The sequence below is a fragment of the Periplaneta americana genome, chromosome 16, assembly GCF_040183065.1.
Source record: "Periplaneta americana isolate PAMFEO1 chromosome 16, P.americana_PAMFEO1_priV1, whole genome shotgun sequence".
Taxonomy (NCBI): domain Eukaryota; kingdom Metazoa; phylum Arthropoda; class Insecta; order Blattodea; family Blattidae; genus Periplaneta; species Periplaneta americana.
In genome coordinates this window covers 153,506,714-153,520,522 of record NC_091132.1, presented here as the reverse complement: position 1 = coordinate 153,520,522, position 13,809 = coordinate 153,506,714, and the positions used below count along the sequence as shown (strand labels likewise).

Genomic DNA, 13,809 nt, shown 5'->3' with positions numbered 1-13,809 from the left:
TTCAGGTGAAGCGTTAATAATCATTATTAAAGAAAAACATTGATGTAATGTACTTTATACGGATTAAAAGAATAATACCATAATTTCCTAATTTTATTTGGGCGTTTGCGCACGACCCGCACACCCCCAGGAGACGCCACTGTACTTAATATTATTACTGTGTTTATGAAACAGGCCTGCACTTGCTATAATTATATTTTCGTCTGCCTTTATAGCGGATAATCAGCGAATGTGAATGTTTTCTGACAATTTGCTGATGATTTGTACGTCGCTTCAAACAGCGAACGAACAACGAAGTTTTGCTTCATCATTCGTTCGTTGTTCGTTCGCTAAGTGTGTACGCACCTTTACAGCGAGGGTTCAGCAAGTAACTCGTTGCAACGCCATGGCAAAGTTTAGCGCGTTTCATACTGCTAGGCTAGGCCGCTAGACGATAGATAGCAGTAGCAGTTCAGGTGAAGCGTTAATAATCATTATTAAAGAAAAACACTGATGTAATGTACTTTATACGGATTAAAAGAATAATACCATAATTTCCTAATTTTATTTGGGCGTTGGCGCACGACCCGCACACCCCCAGGAGACGCCACTGTACTTAATATTATTACTGTGTTTATGAAACAGGCCTGCACTTGCTATAATTATATTTTCGTCTGCCTTTATAGCGGATAATCAGCGAATGTGAATGTTTTCTGACAATTTGCTGATGATTTGTACGTCGCTTCAAACAGCGAACGAACAACGAAGTTTTGCTTCATCATTCGTTCGTTGTTCGTTCGCTAAGTGTGTACGCACCTTTAGACTGTGATCGTACTACACGTTATCAAAATCGCATCTAGTTTTTTAAATGGAATATATCAGACAGAGTTTCAAACTTATTTTTAGATATTTTACTTTATAATACAAACTACAAAAACTAGAACATGGCATCTGAAACATACTGACGAACAAATTTAATAAACCTATAGTAGAAATAAATGCTAAGATCTTATATTGTTAAAATATTTAACAACTAGCCGTACCCGTGCGCTCCGCTGCACCTTTTAGAAATAATTATAAAGTAATTACATAATTAAAATAGGACATTTGATCCAGGGAACAACTTTTACAACAGCGCAAGATAATCTGCTTCGCGCATTACCCAATTTTTTTTGCATTGCATTTATTGCATATATATTTTATGTATTTTAACACGATTCAATTGAGCAGAGCTAAATTTGAATTATAAAATAATGGATTGCTAAGCTAACGTACTATTACTGCATACTAAATCAATACACTCTCGTTGTTCGTTAATTCTCTGAGATTAAAATGAGTGTACATAAATATTATTTTAAGAAATACAGTAAACGAATGTACAAAATAACCTATCAAATTTTCTGTGCATAAGAAGCTATTTTAATCTTACCTGTCCTCGATTTACTCAGACGCTACTGTACTAACATTACAGCATTATGTCCATCTAGAGAAACTACACTTTCCAATGGTGAAATGATAATTAATTATAGAAATCGGTTAATTTAGCTTCTGATATTACTTCATACAAACACAGAAACATTCTCTGTAGGCTATGTTTAATAGCTTTCGATTGTTGATGTCCAAGGCCCCTTATAGACGAAGTCATTTGTTCTTAATTCATTGCACCATCTTAGATGGCGTTATTTTAATTTTAAAACTCATTTATCTCATTAAATATCAGTCCTATCAAAATTGTGTAAGGAATAAAACTTATCGGAAATCATTTTTAAAGAAACGTTTGTTATGTAACATTTTTCACAAAAATCAATAATAAGCGAGATATTTCGATTTATTTAATTCAGGCCCCCTTATAACCCCCCTTTTAAATAAAGTATTTTGAATGCCATATAGCCTAAAATCTAAGTTACAACGAACTTAATTTATATTCCAATTTTCATATAAATCGGTTCAGCCATTATCGCGTGAAAAGGTAACAAACATACAGACAGACATACAAACAAAAATTTCAAAAATGCGATTTTCGGTTTCAGGGTGGTTAATTATATATGTTAGGACCAATTATTTTTGGAAAATCGAATATTACCAGAAAAATTTCGGTTACAGATTTATTATTAGTATAGATTAGAAATGTCATCATGAAGTACCGGTAGCAAAATATAATACCGTAAGTACACTGAGATTGCAACAGCTTTCAGTTCCCAAATGTAATTTGCTACAGAAGTCACATAAAAAAACACCCTTCACTGCCTTTACTAAAATCGGCACACACTACATGAGCCCACTTAGCACACATGGCACACAGAACACTTGATCACATCTGATACAAAGTGGCATTACATAAAAAGCAGTACCAGTCGAAATAGCTCAACAATTTCAAAGTTATTTCGAGCTACATTACTTTTTAATACAAACTCAAAAATTAGGTCATGACATTTGAAACATACTGACAAACAAATTTAAGAAAACTGTAGTAGAAATAAATTGTACGTAAGATATTATTTTAAATATTTAACAATTTGAAATGTCATCATGAAGTAGCAGGATATAATACTGTAAGTATACTGAGATTGTAGCTGCTTTCAGTTCTCAAATGTTCATTTTCTACAGAAGTCACATATAAAACACCCTTCACTGCCTTTACTAACATCGGAACATGCTTCATGAGCCCACTTTGCACACACAAAGACTTGACCATATCTTCTACATAAGTGACATCACATAAAATGCAGTACCAGTCATCTTTTGTTACATCGACGACAACATTTCCAGAAGAAAACAGTTGCTTTTAGATCTCAATACTCCTTTCCTTTCTTTGTTTCCTTCTTCATTTTTTGCATGTGCACTGGATTCTTCATTTTGAGAATGTTGCCCTACTTGCTTCTGCTTCTGTTCTTCTAGGTTCCTTTTATATTGGCTGCACATGTCAGAGGTAGATGGTTTAGAGACTGGGCATATTTGCTTTCTTGGAAAAGCAAGAGTTGAACTTGTGGATGGAACAATTTGCTCACTGTTCACTGGGAGTGTCTTTCCTTACTGCATTTTGGGGCATGATTTACAGTTCATCAGCATGGGAAACATCATCCTCATCATTTCCAGATTGCTCTGGGTCAAACTTCAAGCAACATTAGATACAAAAAAGACATTGCAGTCCACTGGCCATATGCTAATGACTCTAAAGCCACTTGCAGCATTCTTCACTGATGCAACATTTACATATGCTTCTCCAAGCAGAGTTGCAACCTCAAGGCGTGATTCTGTTCTTCCACTTTTTCATTGCTTCATTGTAATAATTTTCAAGAGGATTGAATATTGAAACATCTAAAGACTGTAATCTTTGGGTCGTGTGTCCAGGCAACTGCAGATTTATAATGCCATTATCACGGGTTAGTTTGATTCCTTCCAGGTTTTGGAATGTGTGGTGTGTCCGTCGAGAACAAGCAGTATTTCAGTATTTTTCTTTCATCTGAAGGTTTTACATGTGCGATGATATGCTTAAGCCATTGCACAAATAAACAAGAGTTAGGTAATATAACCTGTATCTGAAACCTCCACCACGCTACCAGGTGGAGCACCATTTGCTACAGCAGATGATTGTGCACCCTCTTGAAAATAATCATTGGTGCAATAAAATTTCTGGCTGCAGTTGTGCAAGCCACAAGAGTGGTACTGATTCCTCTTCCCCTGCTAGGCATTATTCTTACTTGATGTTTCTCCTTACGAGCAATGATTTTCCCTCCTTTTGACTGAACGGTGCTCTAGCCTCACTCTTCAGCATTACGGTTATAAATAGTCAAAACATTACACGAACTTTATTTCTAATGCAACATTTTAATCTTTCCCACTTTCCTAAAGCAGTATCAATTTTGAACAAATTTCTGCTGGTGTGGTTTTCGAAACGGGGTAAGAGACTTCTTATTTCTAATAATCGTTGAGAAATTGCTCAATAAAGATCTTAATAGACTCAATAAAGATCTCGAATCTGTTTCATCTTGCTCTCAACAATTCGGACTTAACTTACATACAGATAAATCACAGGTTATCTTATTTTCGAATAAAAGACATTAATAAGCTGAACCTTCCTCCTGTGACTCTAAATGAAGTGATCATTCCATTCAGTGCAACTGTGAAAAATCTGGGAGTTCATTTTGAATCTAACCTTACCTGGGACACGCATATCAAGCACACATACAAGAAAGTATTTTCCACTCTTCACTCATTAAAAAGATTGTACCACTATCCAGCTAAATTAAAGGAGATGCTTGTACAGACTCTTATTATGCCACATTTCGATTACTGTGACACTTTATTCAATGATCTCAGGGTGGATTTATTCCATTTAATTTGTAATGTCCGCTACTACGATCACATTTCACCTTCTTTCGATAAATTATTTTGGCTCAGGTTAAATGAGAGGGGAAAGTTACACTCCCTTTCTCTCTTATACCGAATTTTGCACATCTCTGCTCCCTCTTACTTATTTGTCCGATTCCACAATCTTTCTTACTATCATAACTTAAATACTCGGTCACAATATGATAACACGCTAGAAATACTACTCCACACAAAACCTCTTTATTCTTCATCTTTCACTGTTCATAATTCTCGTCACTGGAATTCTCTGCCGCCTGAAGTCAAGGGCTGCCGAACTTTAATTTCTTTTAAATGTAAATTAGAAAAATATCTTATGATGAGTTGCCAGACCTAACACGTTGCAAATATTTAATGCAATGTATTCCACTATATTTATTTTTATTTTTTTGTTTCTTATTTTTATTGTGTAATCATGTAAATCGTGTTTATTTATCACTTAACACCAATATGTATCCCACTGTGTTGCTTTTTTATTATTAGTCTATTTTTTTATTGTGTACATTTTATTCAATTATCGGTTTCTGGTTTAATTATGTGAACCCTACTTACTTGTAATCTAATATTAATATGTATTCCAATGTGTTTATTTTTATTTTTACTGTATAAATTTTTTTTATTGAATTATCGGCTTGTTTTTGTGTGATTCAACAACATTAATATGTATTCCACTATGTTTATTTTAATTTTATGAGGTAAATATTCATGTAACTACCTCTTTTGATCTCATTATGTACCTAAATCCTATCAGTATGTAATTACTTAATTCCGATCCAGTTGTATGTTCAACTATGTAAACAAGTTTTAATCTTGGTTGAATGTAAGAGAAGGCCTTATGGCCTTAACTCTGCAGGGTAAATAAAGCCATTATTATTATTATTATTATTATTACAAAAGTTCGGCGATTAGGTAACCTTCTTTGAGGAATAAGTTGATGATACATCTTCTTGCCTCACTTGAATTACGACGACTTTCTCCATAAATTATTAACATATGATATTCCTAAACTGTGAGTGACATTGTAAGTTGTTTATCGAATACACTGTACTGAATTGCCATCTGCTTGGCAGTAGAGCTACAGACAGGGAGCTTGAACTCAGCTGACTCGTACTTACGTCTGTGCAGAGTACTGCCTGCTGAATGTTGCCACGTTTCTCATGCCAGAATATTAACAAATTTAAGCATGCATTTTTATTTAATTTCACGAAAACGTAACAGAACACACAAATATTTATTTAAACTAATATTAACTCTTTGCTAGATATATCTACTTATGTAATTATTTTCGTAATTTTTCTAACGATATAAAACGCAAATAAAATAAGGAAATAATTTTTTGTTTCTGGGAAAACTATCAAGTTTTGACCATATGTTGTAGACGATTGTGAAAAGGACGGCACCTGAGAGGATGATGGCACGTATACCCCTTCCACTCTGTATTTTATAATATACCACCAAATGTGGCAAGGAAATAAATGGCAGTAGTTGTCACGGGGAGGTACTCAGGCCCACTAGCAATCAGTGGATCATTTGAAGCGTTTAAATTTTATTTTATTGTTCCTTTGTGCTTAAAGACAACTATTGTGGGGATCATCGTGCTGACCACACATTACCATGGTACTTGGATAACCGTTCAAATCTGCTGAGATGCATGTGGAACTGAAAGCAGGAGTTGGCTTATCAGTCCTGGGACTTCCTGGACTCTTGATTCACAGATTATTTATACGGATAAGAGAACTATAAATAATTTATTCGGGATAAATAAAAGGGTAATTTGCTAGGAGACGTCGTTGCATATAGATCACTTTTACACATAACCTAACCTTAGTGTATACAACGTATACAAAAACACTAACCTAACCTAACATAACCTGTCACAGATTAAGAAAAAGGTTAGGTAAGGTCAGTTTAGGGTTTTAGTATATCTTGCAAAAACAAATTTTAGGTTTAGTGTAAAAGTGGTCTATATGCAACGACGTCTCCTAGCAAATTATCCCAATAGAATTCACCTGTTCAGTTATACTGAAAGCATTTTAAAGCACTACACTTTTGAACGTGTGCCCAGTCCATAAGACTATCACTGTCTTCGCACAAAACACAGGATGGTGATAGCAAAATGGAGATCCAATGAAGATGAGCAGCTAGAAGATCATGAACAGTAAGAACACGGACTGCTGCAACTGTTTCTCTGTGTGATTGATGTGGGATGTCCTTGGAGATTAGTAGTGAATTCCACTTCTTGTCTTCGCTTGTTGTTTGGTAGTGTCCACGTACCTCATCTTTGAATTTCCTATTTATGTAGAGTTTAGCCGAATTGAATGGTATTTTGTAATTTGGAAATACTACTATTTGTGTTTCTTTTTTTGCTACGGTATCAGCTATCTCGTTCTCAATTATACCACAGTGGGAGGGAATTCATTGAAATTTTATTACTTTTTTGTTGGTGTGTAGCTTGCATAGTGAGTCATAGATTGTTGCTATTCTCGAATCGAATCTAGGGGCTGTGGTGTGACTATGGCATGTACTGCTGCCTGTGAATCACATAGCATAATTGCCTTTTCAAAGTTGTTGGATCTTATGCAGCAGTGACCAAAACTCGAGCTGCAGTGATTACATGCGACAGACAGCCTATGAAGTAAGAAGATGGAGGAAAGGTACTTGACATGAAAACTACAACCAGTGGTGTTCCTATACTAACATCTTGATCAAAGCCGCGGATAAAAATCTCAAGCTTTGCTGTATCAGTAATGTCACTGCTGTCATCAAGAGCCAGTGAATAATATACAATTTTTCTTGCTTCTTTTTTTTAAACTTCCTCTTGAATATAATCAGGAATTTCCTCAATTCTTCTCTCGATACTTGGTCGAGAAATTCGTAGTTTTTCAAAATTAAGAACTTCTTATGGACAAGTTATTGAAGTTATTTTCACCATTACTCTTTTGAGAAATTCTGTTCTATTAAAAGGCTTTAGAGCACGAGATATTCCAAACACCATTAGGTAGCTGACTTCCTTACATTTATTTATTTCATCTTTCTTTTCTTGGCTATGTTTTAAGACATGTCAATTCTTAGCGTTTAACAGTTCGTTGGCACATAATATTCAATCAGTTTTTCTGCAATATTATTATTAATATTATTATTATTATTAAATGATTAACTAATAAACAGTTACCCTCATCTAAAGATTAAAATTGAGATAAAACCTAATAATTTTATCCTTCTAGGAGAAGATTCATGCACGTACAGAAGAATTATATAAACACATGCTTAGTGAACAGTAATAATAATAATAATAATAATAATAATAATAATAATAATAATAATAATAATAATAATAATACATTATTCAGCGTGACAATGTTACTATATACTTCTAATTGAACCGTTGAGCAAAGTAAACTTATTACATTTTGTCCACAAAACAACAAAAAAGATCTCCTCATTCTTTACGCAACCACCCCCTACTGCTTGTAGAGACAGAGTTTGTAGAGCGACATGATACCCCCACTGCTTGCCTTCAGTACGTGAATGAAACACACAGCAATGTAGGCCTACAGGAAACTCCTCGTACCCGTTTGAATGTCTGTGATTACACGATGTAATCACGACACCCCCTTTGGTCACTGCTGATCTTATGCATAGTTGTTCCAACACCACTCTTATTCCTTCTACTTCTCCATCAAAGTTTGTGTGAAATTTACCCAACGATAAATAAAAGTAATAACATTATTAATATATAGAAAACAGAAATCAAAATATTGTAACCAAAATTAATACATATGTGACCTGGGTAATGTTATCCATGATCCACTCGGCAGCCTAAGATGCTGTGTAATCCGATATAGTATGTAAGGGTATGGGATTGTAGTGAAATTAGTAAAGGGAGTTTAAAGTTAGATGAGTTACAGTTAAGCTTAGCTAATAACAAACAATTAAGTTATTACACACGGGTAACTATTTTTTAAGAATACGTACAATTTGGTTCCATGTCTCCCTCAATATGAAGTCACTATCCCAGTTTAATGTCCTGGGACATATCGAGGAACATGACCCTCAAATATATCACAGTTTCGTTGTATTACAGGGAGTAGGTTGTACTACTGAAATAGAACTTACTCTCTTATAATCTGTTCAACAAATTCACAAACTTTTTTTAGTTTTGTTGTTCTCTTTTTAGTGGGTTATTTTACGACGCTGTATCAACATCTCAGGTTATTTAGCATCTGAATGAAATGAAGGTGATAATGCCAGTGAAATGAATCCGGGGTCCAGCACAGATAGTTATCCAGAATTTGCCCTTATTGGATTGAGGAAGAACCATGAAAAAACCTCAACTAGGTAACTAGCCTTGACCGGGAATCGAACCCGGGCCACCTGGTTTCGCGGTCAGACGCGCTAACCATTACTCCACAAATGTGTATTTTGTTGGTCTTTCTCTATATTTATAAGTAATTACATTTTAATGAAAATAATTTACATTAGCTACACGGATGAAATTTTCACTATATGAGGACAACCAAAATCTTAAAATAGTGAGATATTTTCTTTTAAAGTCTCCTAGACTTACATTTTCTCTGCGCTGTAGCCATTAGTGTCCTGCAATGTTGAAACATGACAGAGCCAACCAAGATATTACAAACTTTGTCTTATTTCATATGAAAAACTAAATGCAAGATCTGTGCTAAGATCCTTAAGAGTTTAAAACGTGAAGGAGTGGGAGTGGACGACAGCCAATATGTTCCTAACAAGGTGAAAGAAATAGAACATTCCTCCTTTGCAAAGTGAACCTAGGAGAATATCGAACTTCGTCATATTTGACAAAATTGAACAGCCTGTAGTGGATGACACTAGTAAACACCCAAGATATATAATGGTGTTATCAGAGCAGGAAAATATTTTTGTTTTGAAAATTATATTTCTCTATGCATTTCACATGGTAAACAGAATGTTTGAATTAACATTCATTACTTTTTCAAAATGTAATTTTCCCTAAAAACTAGGAGTAATAATAATAATAATAATAATAATTCTACAAAGATTTTTAAAAGAGGATGTGGTGACATCAAGAGGATGGATGTGAGTGTGATATGATAAATTAGGGTGCGCAATATAAGAACAAAAAGGAAAGAGAGTCTCAATTTGATTACATAAAATCTTTAAGAAAAAGTAGGCCTACATTTTGGTTTCACCACTGAAAAATCTTTTAATATGCAATTATAAGGAACGAAACAGAAAACAATGTTTCTCGATTTCGTCTTAAATGCGTGAAAATACTGTCGAGTCATTGGGAAAACTTTTCCGACATATATTTCAAAGGTTTGCGCAAGAATGTGTACGCACACAGTCTGAGAACACCCGGATGATCAAAACATTTAGTACAAAAATTTCACTTCAACGCCTTCTCGCTGGAGTGCTTACGTGCATGTACTGTGAGATGACACGATCGTACAAAACACTTCCCACAGACATCGCATTTGAAAGGCTTTAATCCAGAATGCGTACGTAAATGCTCTTTCAGATGACCCGATCGCACAAAATATTTTCCACAAATATCGCATTTGAATGGCTTCTCGCCAGAATGCGTCCGTACATGCACAGTGAGATAACTCGAATGTACAAAGCGCTTTCCACAAACATTACATTTAAATGGCCTCTCGCCCGAATGCGTACGTACATACTCTGTGAGATGACCAGACAAAACAAAAAAATTTCCCACAAACATCACATTTGAACGGCCTCTCGCCAGAATGCGTACGTAGATGCTCTTTCACACGATCCAAACGCACAAAATGTTTCCCACAAATATCGCATTTGAATGGCTTCTCGCCAGAATGCGTCCGCAAATGCAAAGTGAGATGACCAGACTGTAGAAAACATATCCCACAAACATTACACTTGAATGGTTTCTCACCGGAATGCATACGCCCATGCACAGTTACAGCGCAGGACTGTACAAAACGTTTTCCACAAACATTGCATTTGAATGGCTTATCACCAGAATGAGTGCGTGAATGGACTTTCAGAGATCCCCATTGTGAAAAACTTTTCCCGCACACATCACAGTTGAATGGCTTGTCGCCTATGTGCGTACGTACATGGGATTTGAGATGTTCTAATCGAAAAAAATGTTTTCCACAGCTATTGCACTCAAATTTCCTTTCGGCGGTATGGGTGCGCAAATGCATTTTGAGTCTTTGGAGTGTCCGTAACAACTTTCCACAAATATGACATTTATTGGAACCTTCGTCTATTTGACAGTTCTTTTGTCCATGGATCTGATCGTAATTCTGGGGTTCAGGTGAACTTTCTCTTACAGGATTCTCTGAAGAGAGACATTCTTCAGAACTTGCCCACTTTATCTGTGTTGTTTCATTCCCCTTAGTGTTCAAAGTGCTGTAATCAAAATATCGCATTAGTGGAAGTTACGGCCATCACTGCAACAAAGTGCATCAACATCGTCACTTAAAAAATGCCATGCCGTAAAATAATGAATTATGAAAAATTTGTGAGGATTTTGCATGGTGCATTCAGATAGAAATATTGGACAGATGTCAGATCGGCAAATAAAAGCAAGTACAAACACCAAGAAGTAATTGCAGAGGCAGTTTGACGCGAATCTTCTTAAGTTAAAAAATGTGAAGCACGTCTTGAAAATTACGAATGGAATTACTGCGAAAAAACTACGTATGGCAAAAAAAAACTTTAATAACTGCTTCTGCATTGGAATGTAGGTGCACTTTTGGCCCGAAAGCTAGAGCTCGGCTTTCCACACTGGTAACCCTGCTTCGAATTTGTGTTGTACAGAAACTGTACTTAGATGGCATGATTTTGCGAAGAATACCCGTTACCCTACTGGCGAGCTAATATCGCTCCATTAAACATCATAATGTAATAGGGTCCCATTTATTAATTCTCTTCGTCCACTAGATGACAGGAATATTTTAATAGTTCTCCGCTCATTTATTTATTTCCTATTGTTTCATCATTTCACTATTATTAGTGCCTATTATTCCTTGTTGTTGGTGTTATTATTCCATACAATTAGTCTAATTACAACCACGAATTTTTTCAATTCTGTACATTTCACGCTACAACAGCTTATGACATTGTGTGTTCCATCTTTATATTTCGTATTGACCTGACACTCGTCAATCAGTCAGACAGGCTAGCTGTTTGTAACGATCCCCACATTAGGTTTTCACCTGAAAACGAAGAGAGATCCACTGTTCAAAACATTGTGTTAATATTTGACAATTAGCTATGGAAAAAGTCCAAGCAGCTCTACCATTGACCAATTCACTGTTGCTCTCCCCCCGCCCTCATTCATATCAATCATAATGTTCACTAGACATCGGACATTAAGCTGCTAAAAACATACGACTTTTGAGCGTTTAAAAAGGAACTAAAACATTAATGGCCGGTTTGTCCAAGTATTGTTAGATCACTTAACGACTGTTAAACCTTCAACAGTTTGTTAAATATAGTTTTTCCATTTGTTCAACACCAGTTTGGCTTAAAAGATTAACTTTAAATGTAGGATTTCAGGCTGTTAACTCATTTAACAAACAGTTAAACATGGCGGATAACACCACAGCGTTCAGACAAAAGTTGTGAAAATAATATGTTATGTTTCTCTTTGAGGAATGTTTAGAGTAAGGGCCGGTTTCACCAAGCTTCAGTAAATCAGTCCAAATGAAACATTAACTAGTACTGAACATTAAAATATTTACACGAGTACGTTTATATGTGCCGTTGCTTACGATATGTGTGCTGTCTCCGTAGCAGCCTAGCAGCTATATGTGCCTCGTTGCGCTGGTTACGTCATGGCTCTCTGATGGAGCAGTCAGTAGCGAGTTGGCTTGCCATCCCTGGAGCCCGTGTTCGATTCTCGGCGATAACTCTTTTTTTTTTTATTAACGTAACTTATTTTTATACATGTTACCTTTCTTCATTTTTTTAATTTTGTGTAGTGGAACGAATTATTTCGCAACTCAGGCTACACTAGGAGAATTTAAAAAACTCTTGGGAGATCAATTTTCTTCCCGAAATAAAACAAAGATAAACAAAAAAAAAATAAAGAAAAATAAAAGAAATGCACATGTGGATCTAATGCATTGTCCATATGCCACCGGCGTCTATTACTGCCTGGCATTTTCGGGGCATTGAGTCCACCAGATCGCGGAAATAGTTCTGGTACTTAGGGAAATCTTCCCCTTCCCAGGTAGCCAGAACTTGATCCCAGAAGTGATCTGGATTTTGAGGTGGGATGTCTCGATATTTGTCAATCCTCCTCTTTTTCATGCTTTTCTGTGAACAGTCTTTGAACGTTTATGGCAGTGTGCGCCAGGTGATTATCCTGCTGGAAAATTAAATTTCCATCAGAAAGAAAACGATTATAAATTCCAAGAATCCAGCTCTTTCGCTTCTGTTTTAAAGCCAATGCAAACATATCTTATCGCTAGCTATAATATAATTCTAATAAATGAAAGTTAATATACCAATTCAGTTTTGTTATATTTGAATCCACATTATGTATTAATTTACTAATATTTCTTAGGTACCGGTATGTAGTTATAATAATCACTTTCATGTCTTAAAATAAAACTCAGTTGTATGTTACCTAGTTGACTAGTCTCAGCTTTGTCTCAGCCGTTTTTATGATATTCTAACCTATGATCAGTTTCTTCTAAAAATGTTGAGTACCAGTACCAAGATCTTCGTGATGCGGTATCTTTTGTGAATTTTTGTGTCATTCAAATTTTCAAAATGATCGGTTTTTAAATGGTTAACATTATCTCCATTTTACTCTTAATTTTCGAGCAGTTCCAGATATAACAATTCTGCGTCGAAACGTTCCGCCATTTTATAATGCAACTAATGAATAATTAAAAATTTAAAGACGGAAATTTCTATCACTAAATTTAGTGATAGTTTTACTGGTTCGTTAGTCTAAAGATGCTTGGTGAGATATAAAAATGATTTAATGAACAAGTAAATAAATTAATGAATCATTAAAACCTTAATGAAGCTTTGTGAAACCGGCCATAAGACTGGTAATATATAATTTAAAAGATATTTTGGAATATTAATATAGGGGAGATAATCTTTATAAGTCAACTGATTATCATAATGACGCTTATTTCGATGCTGAGCTATTATCCATTTAATATTGAGAAAATGTGCGATCTCAACGTGGCAAGAAATTGAAGTCAGATTTGAATATCCTACAAACAGAAATAGGCCACTTGTTCCAATTCACCTGCTACTATTAACTTTAGATTCTATGTTACTTGCTCTTCAACTATAGCCGATGTCAATAGTACTTCAATAGTACTGAGTAAATAATAAAATGTTTCAGCAGCAATTGCTTCTTTAGGACGAAATTACATATAATTTATACATGGACCTGAATTAGAGAATTTTATATTATATGGAATTCTCCTCGGGGTTTTGTGTACAGTT

General features: G+C 35.2%; 1 protein-coding gene across 2 annotated transcripts in view; it reads right to left on the bottom strand.

The window, feature by feature from the left end:
• The window catches only part of LOC138691379 (zinc finger protein 664-like), a 93,631-nt gene that overhangs the window by 67,519 nt on the left and 12,303 nt on the right, over positions 1-13,809 (bottom strand). The window contains exon 4 of one of the 2 annotated variants that reach the window (XM_069813285.1): positions 812-10,740. The exons of the other annotated variant lie outside the window; for it this stretch is intronic. Coding sequence (XP_069669386.1) covers positions 9,990-10,740 — 751 coding nt within the window. The 3' untranslated portion in view covers positions 812-9,989. Of the gene's footprint in view, positions 1-811; positions 10,741-13,809 lie in introns of those variants that run through there. 2 annotated transcript variants of the gene reach the window in all.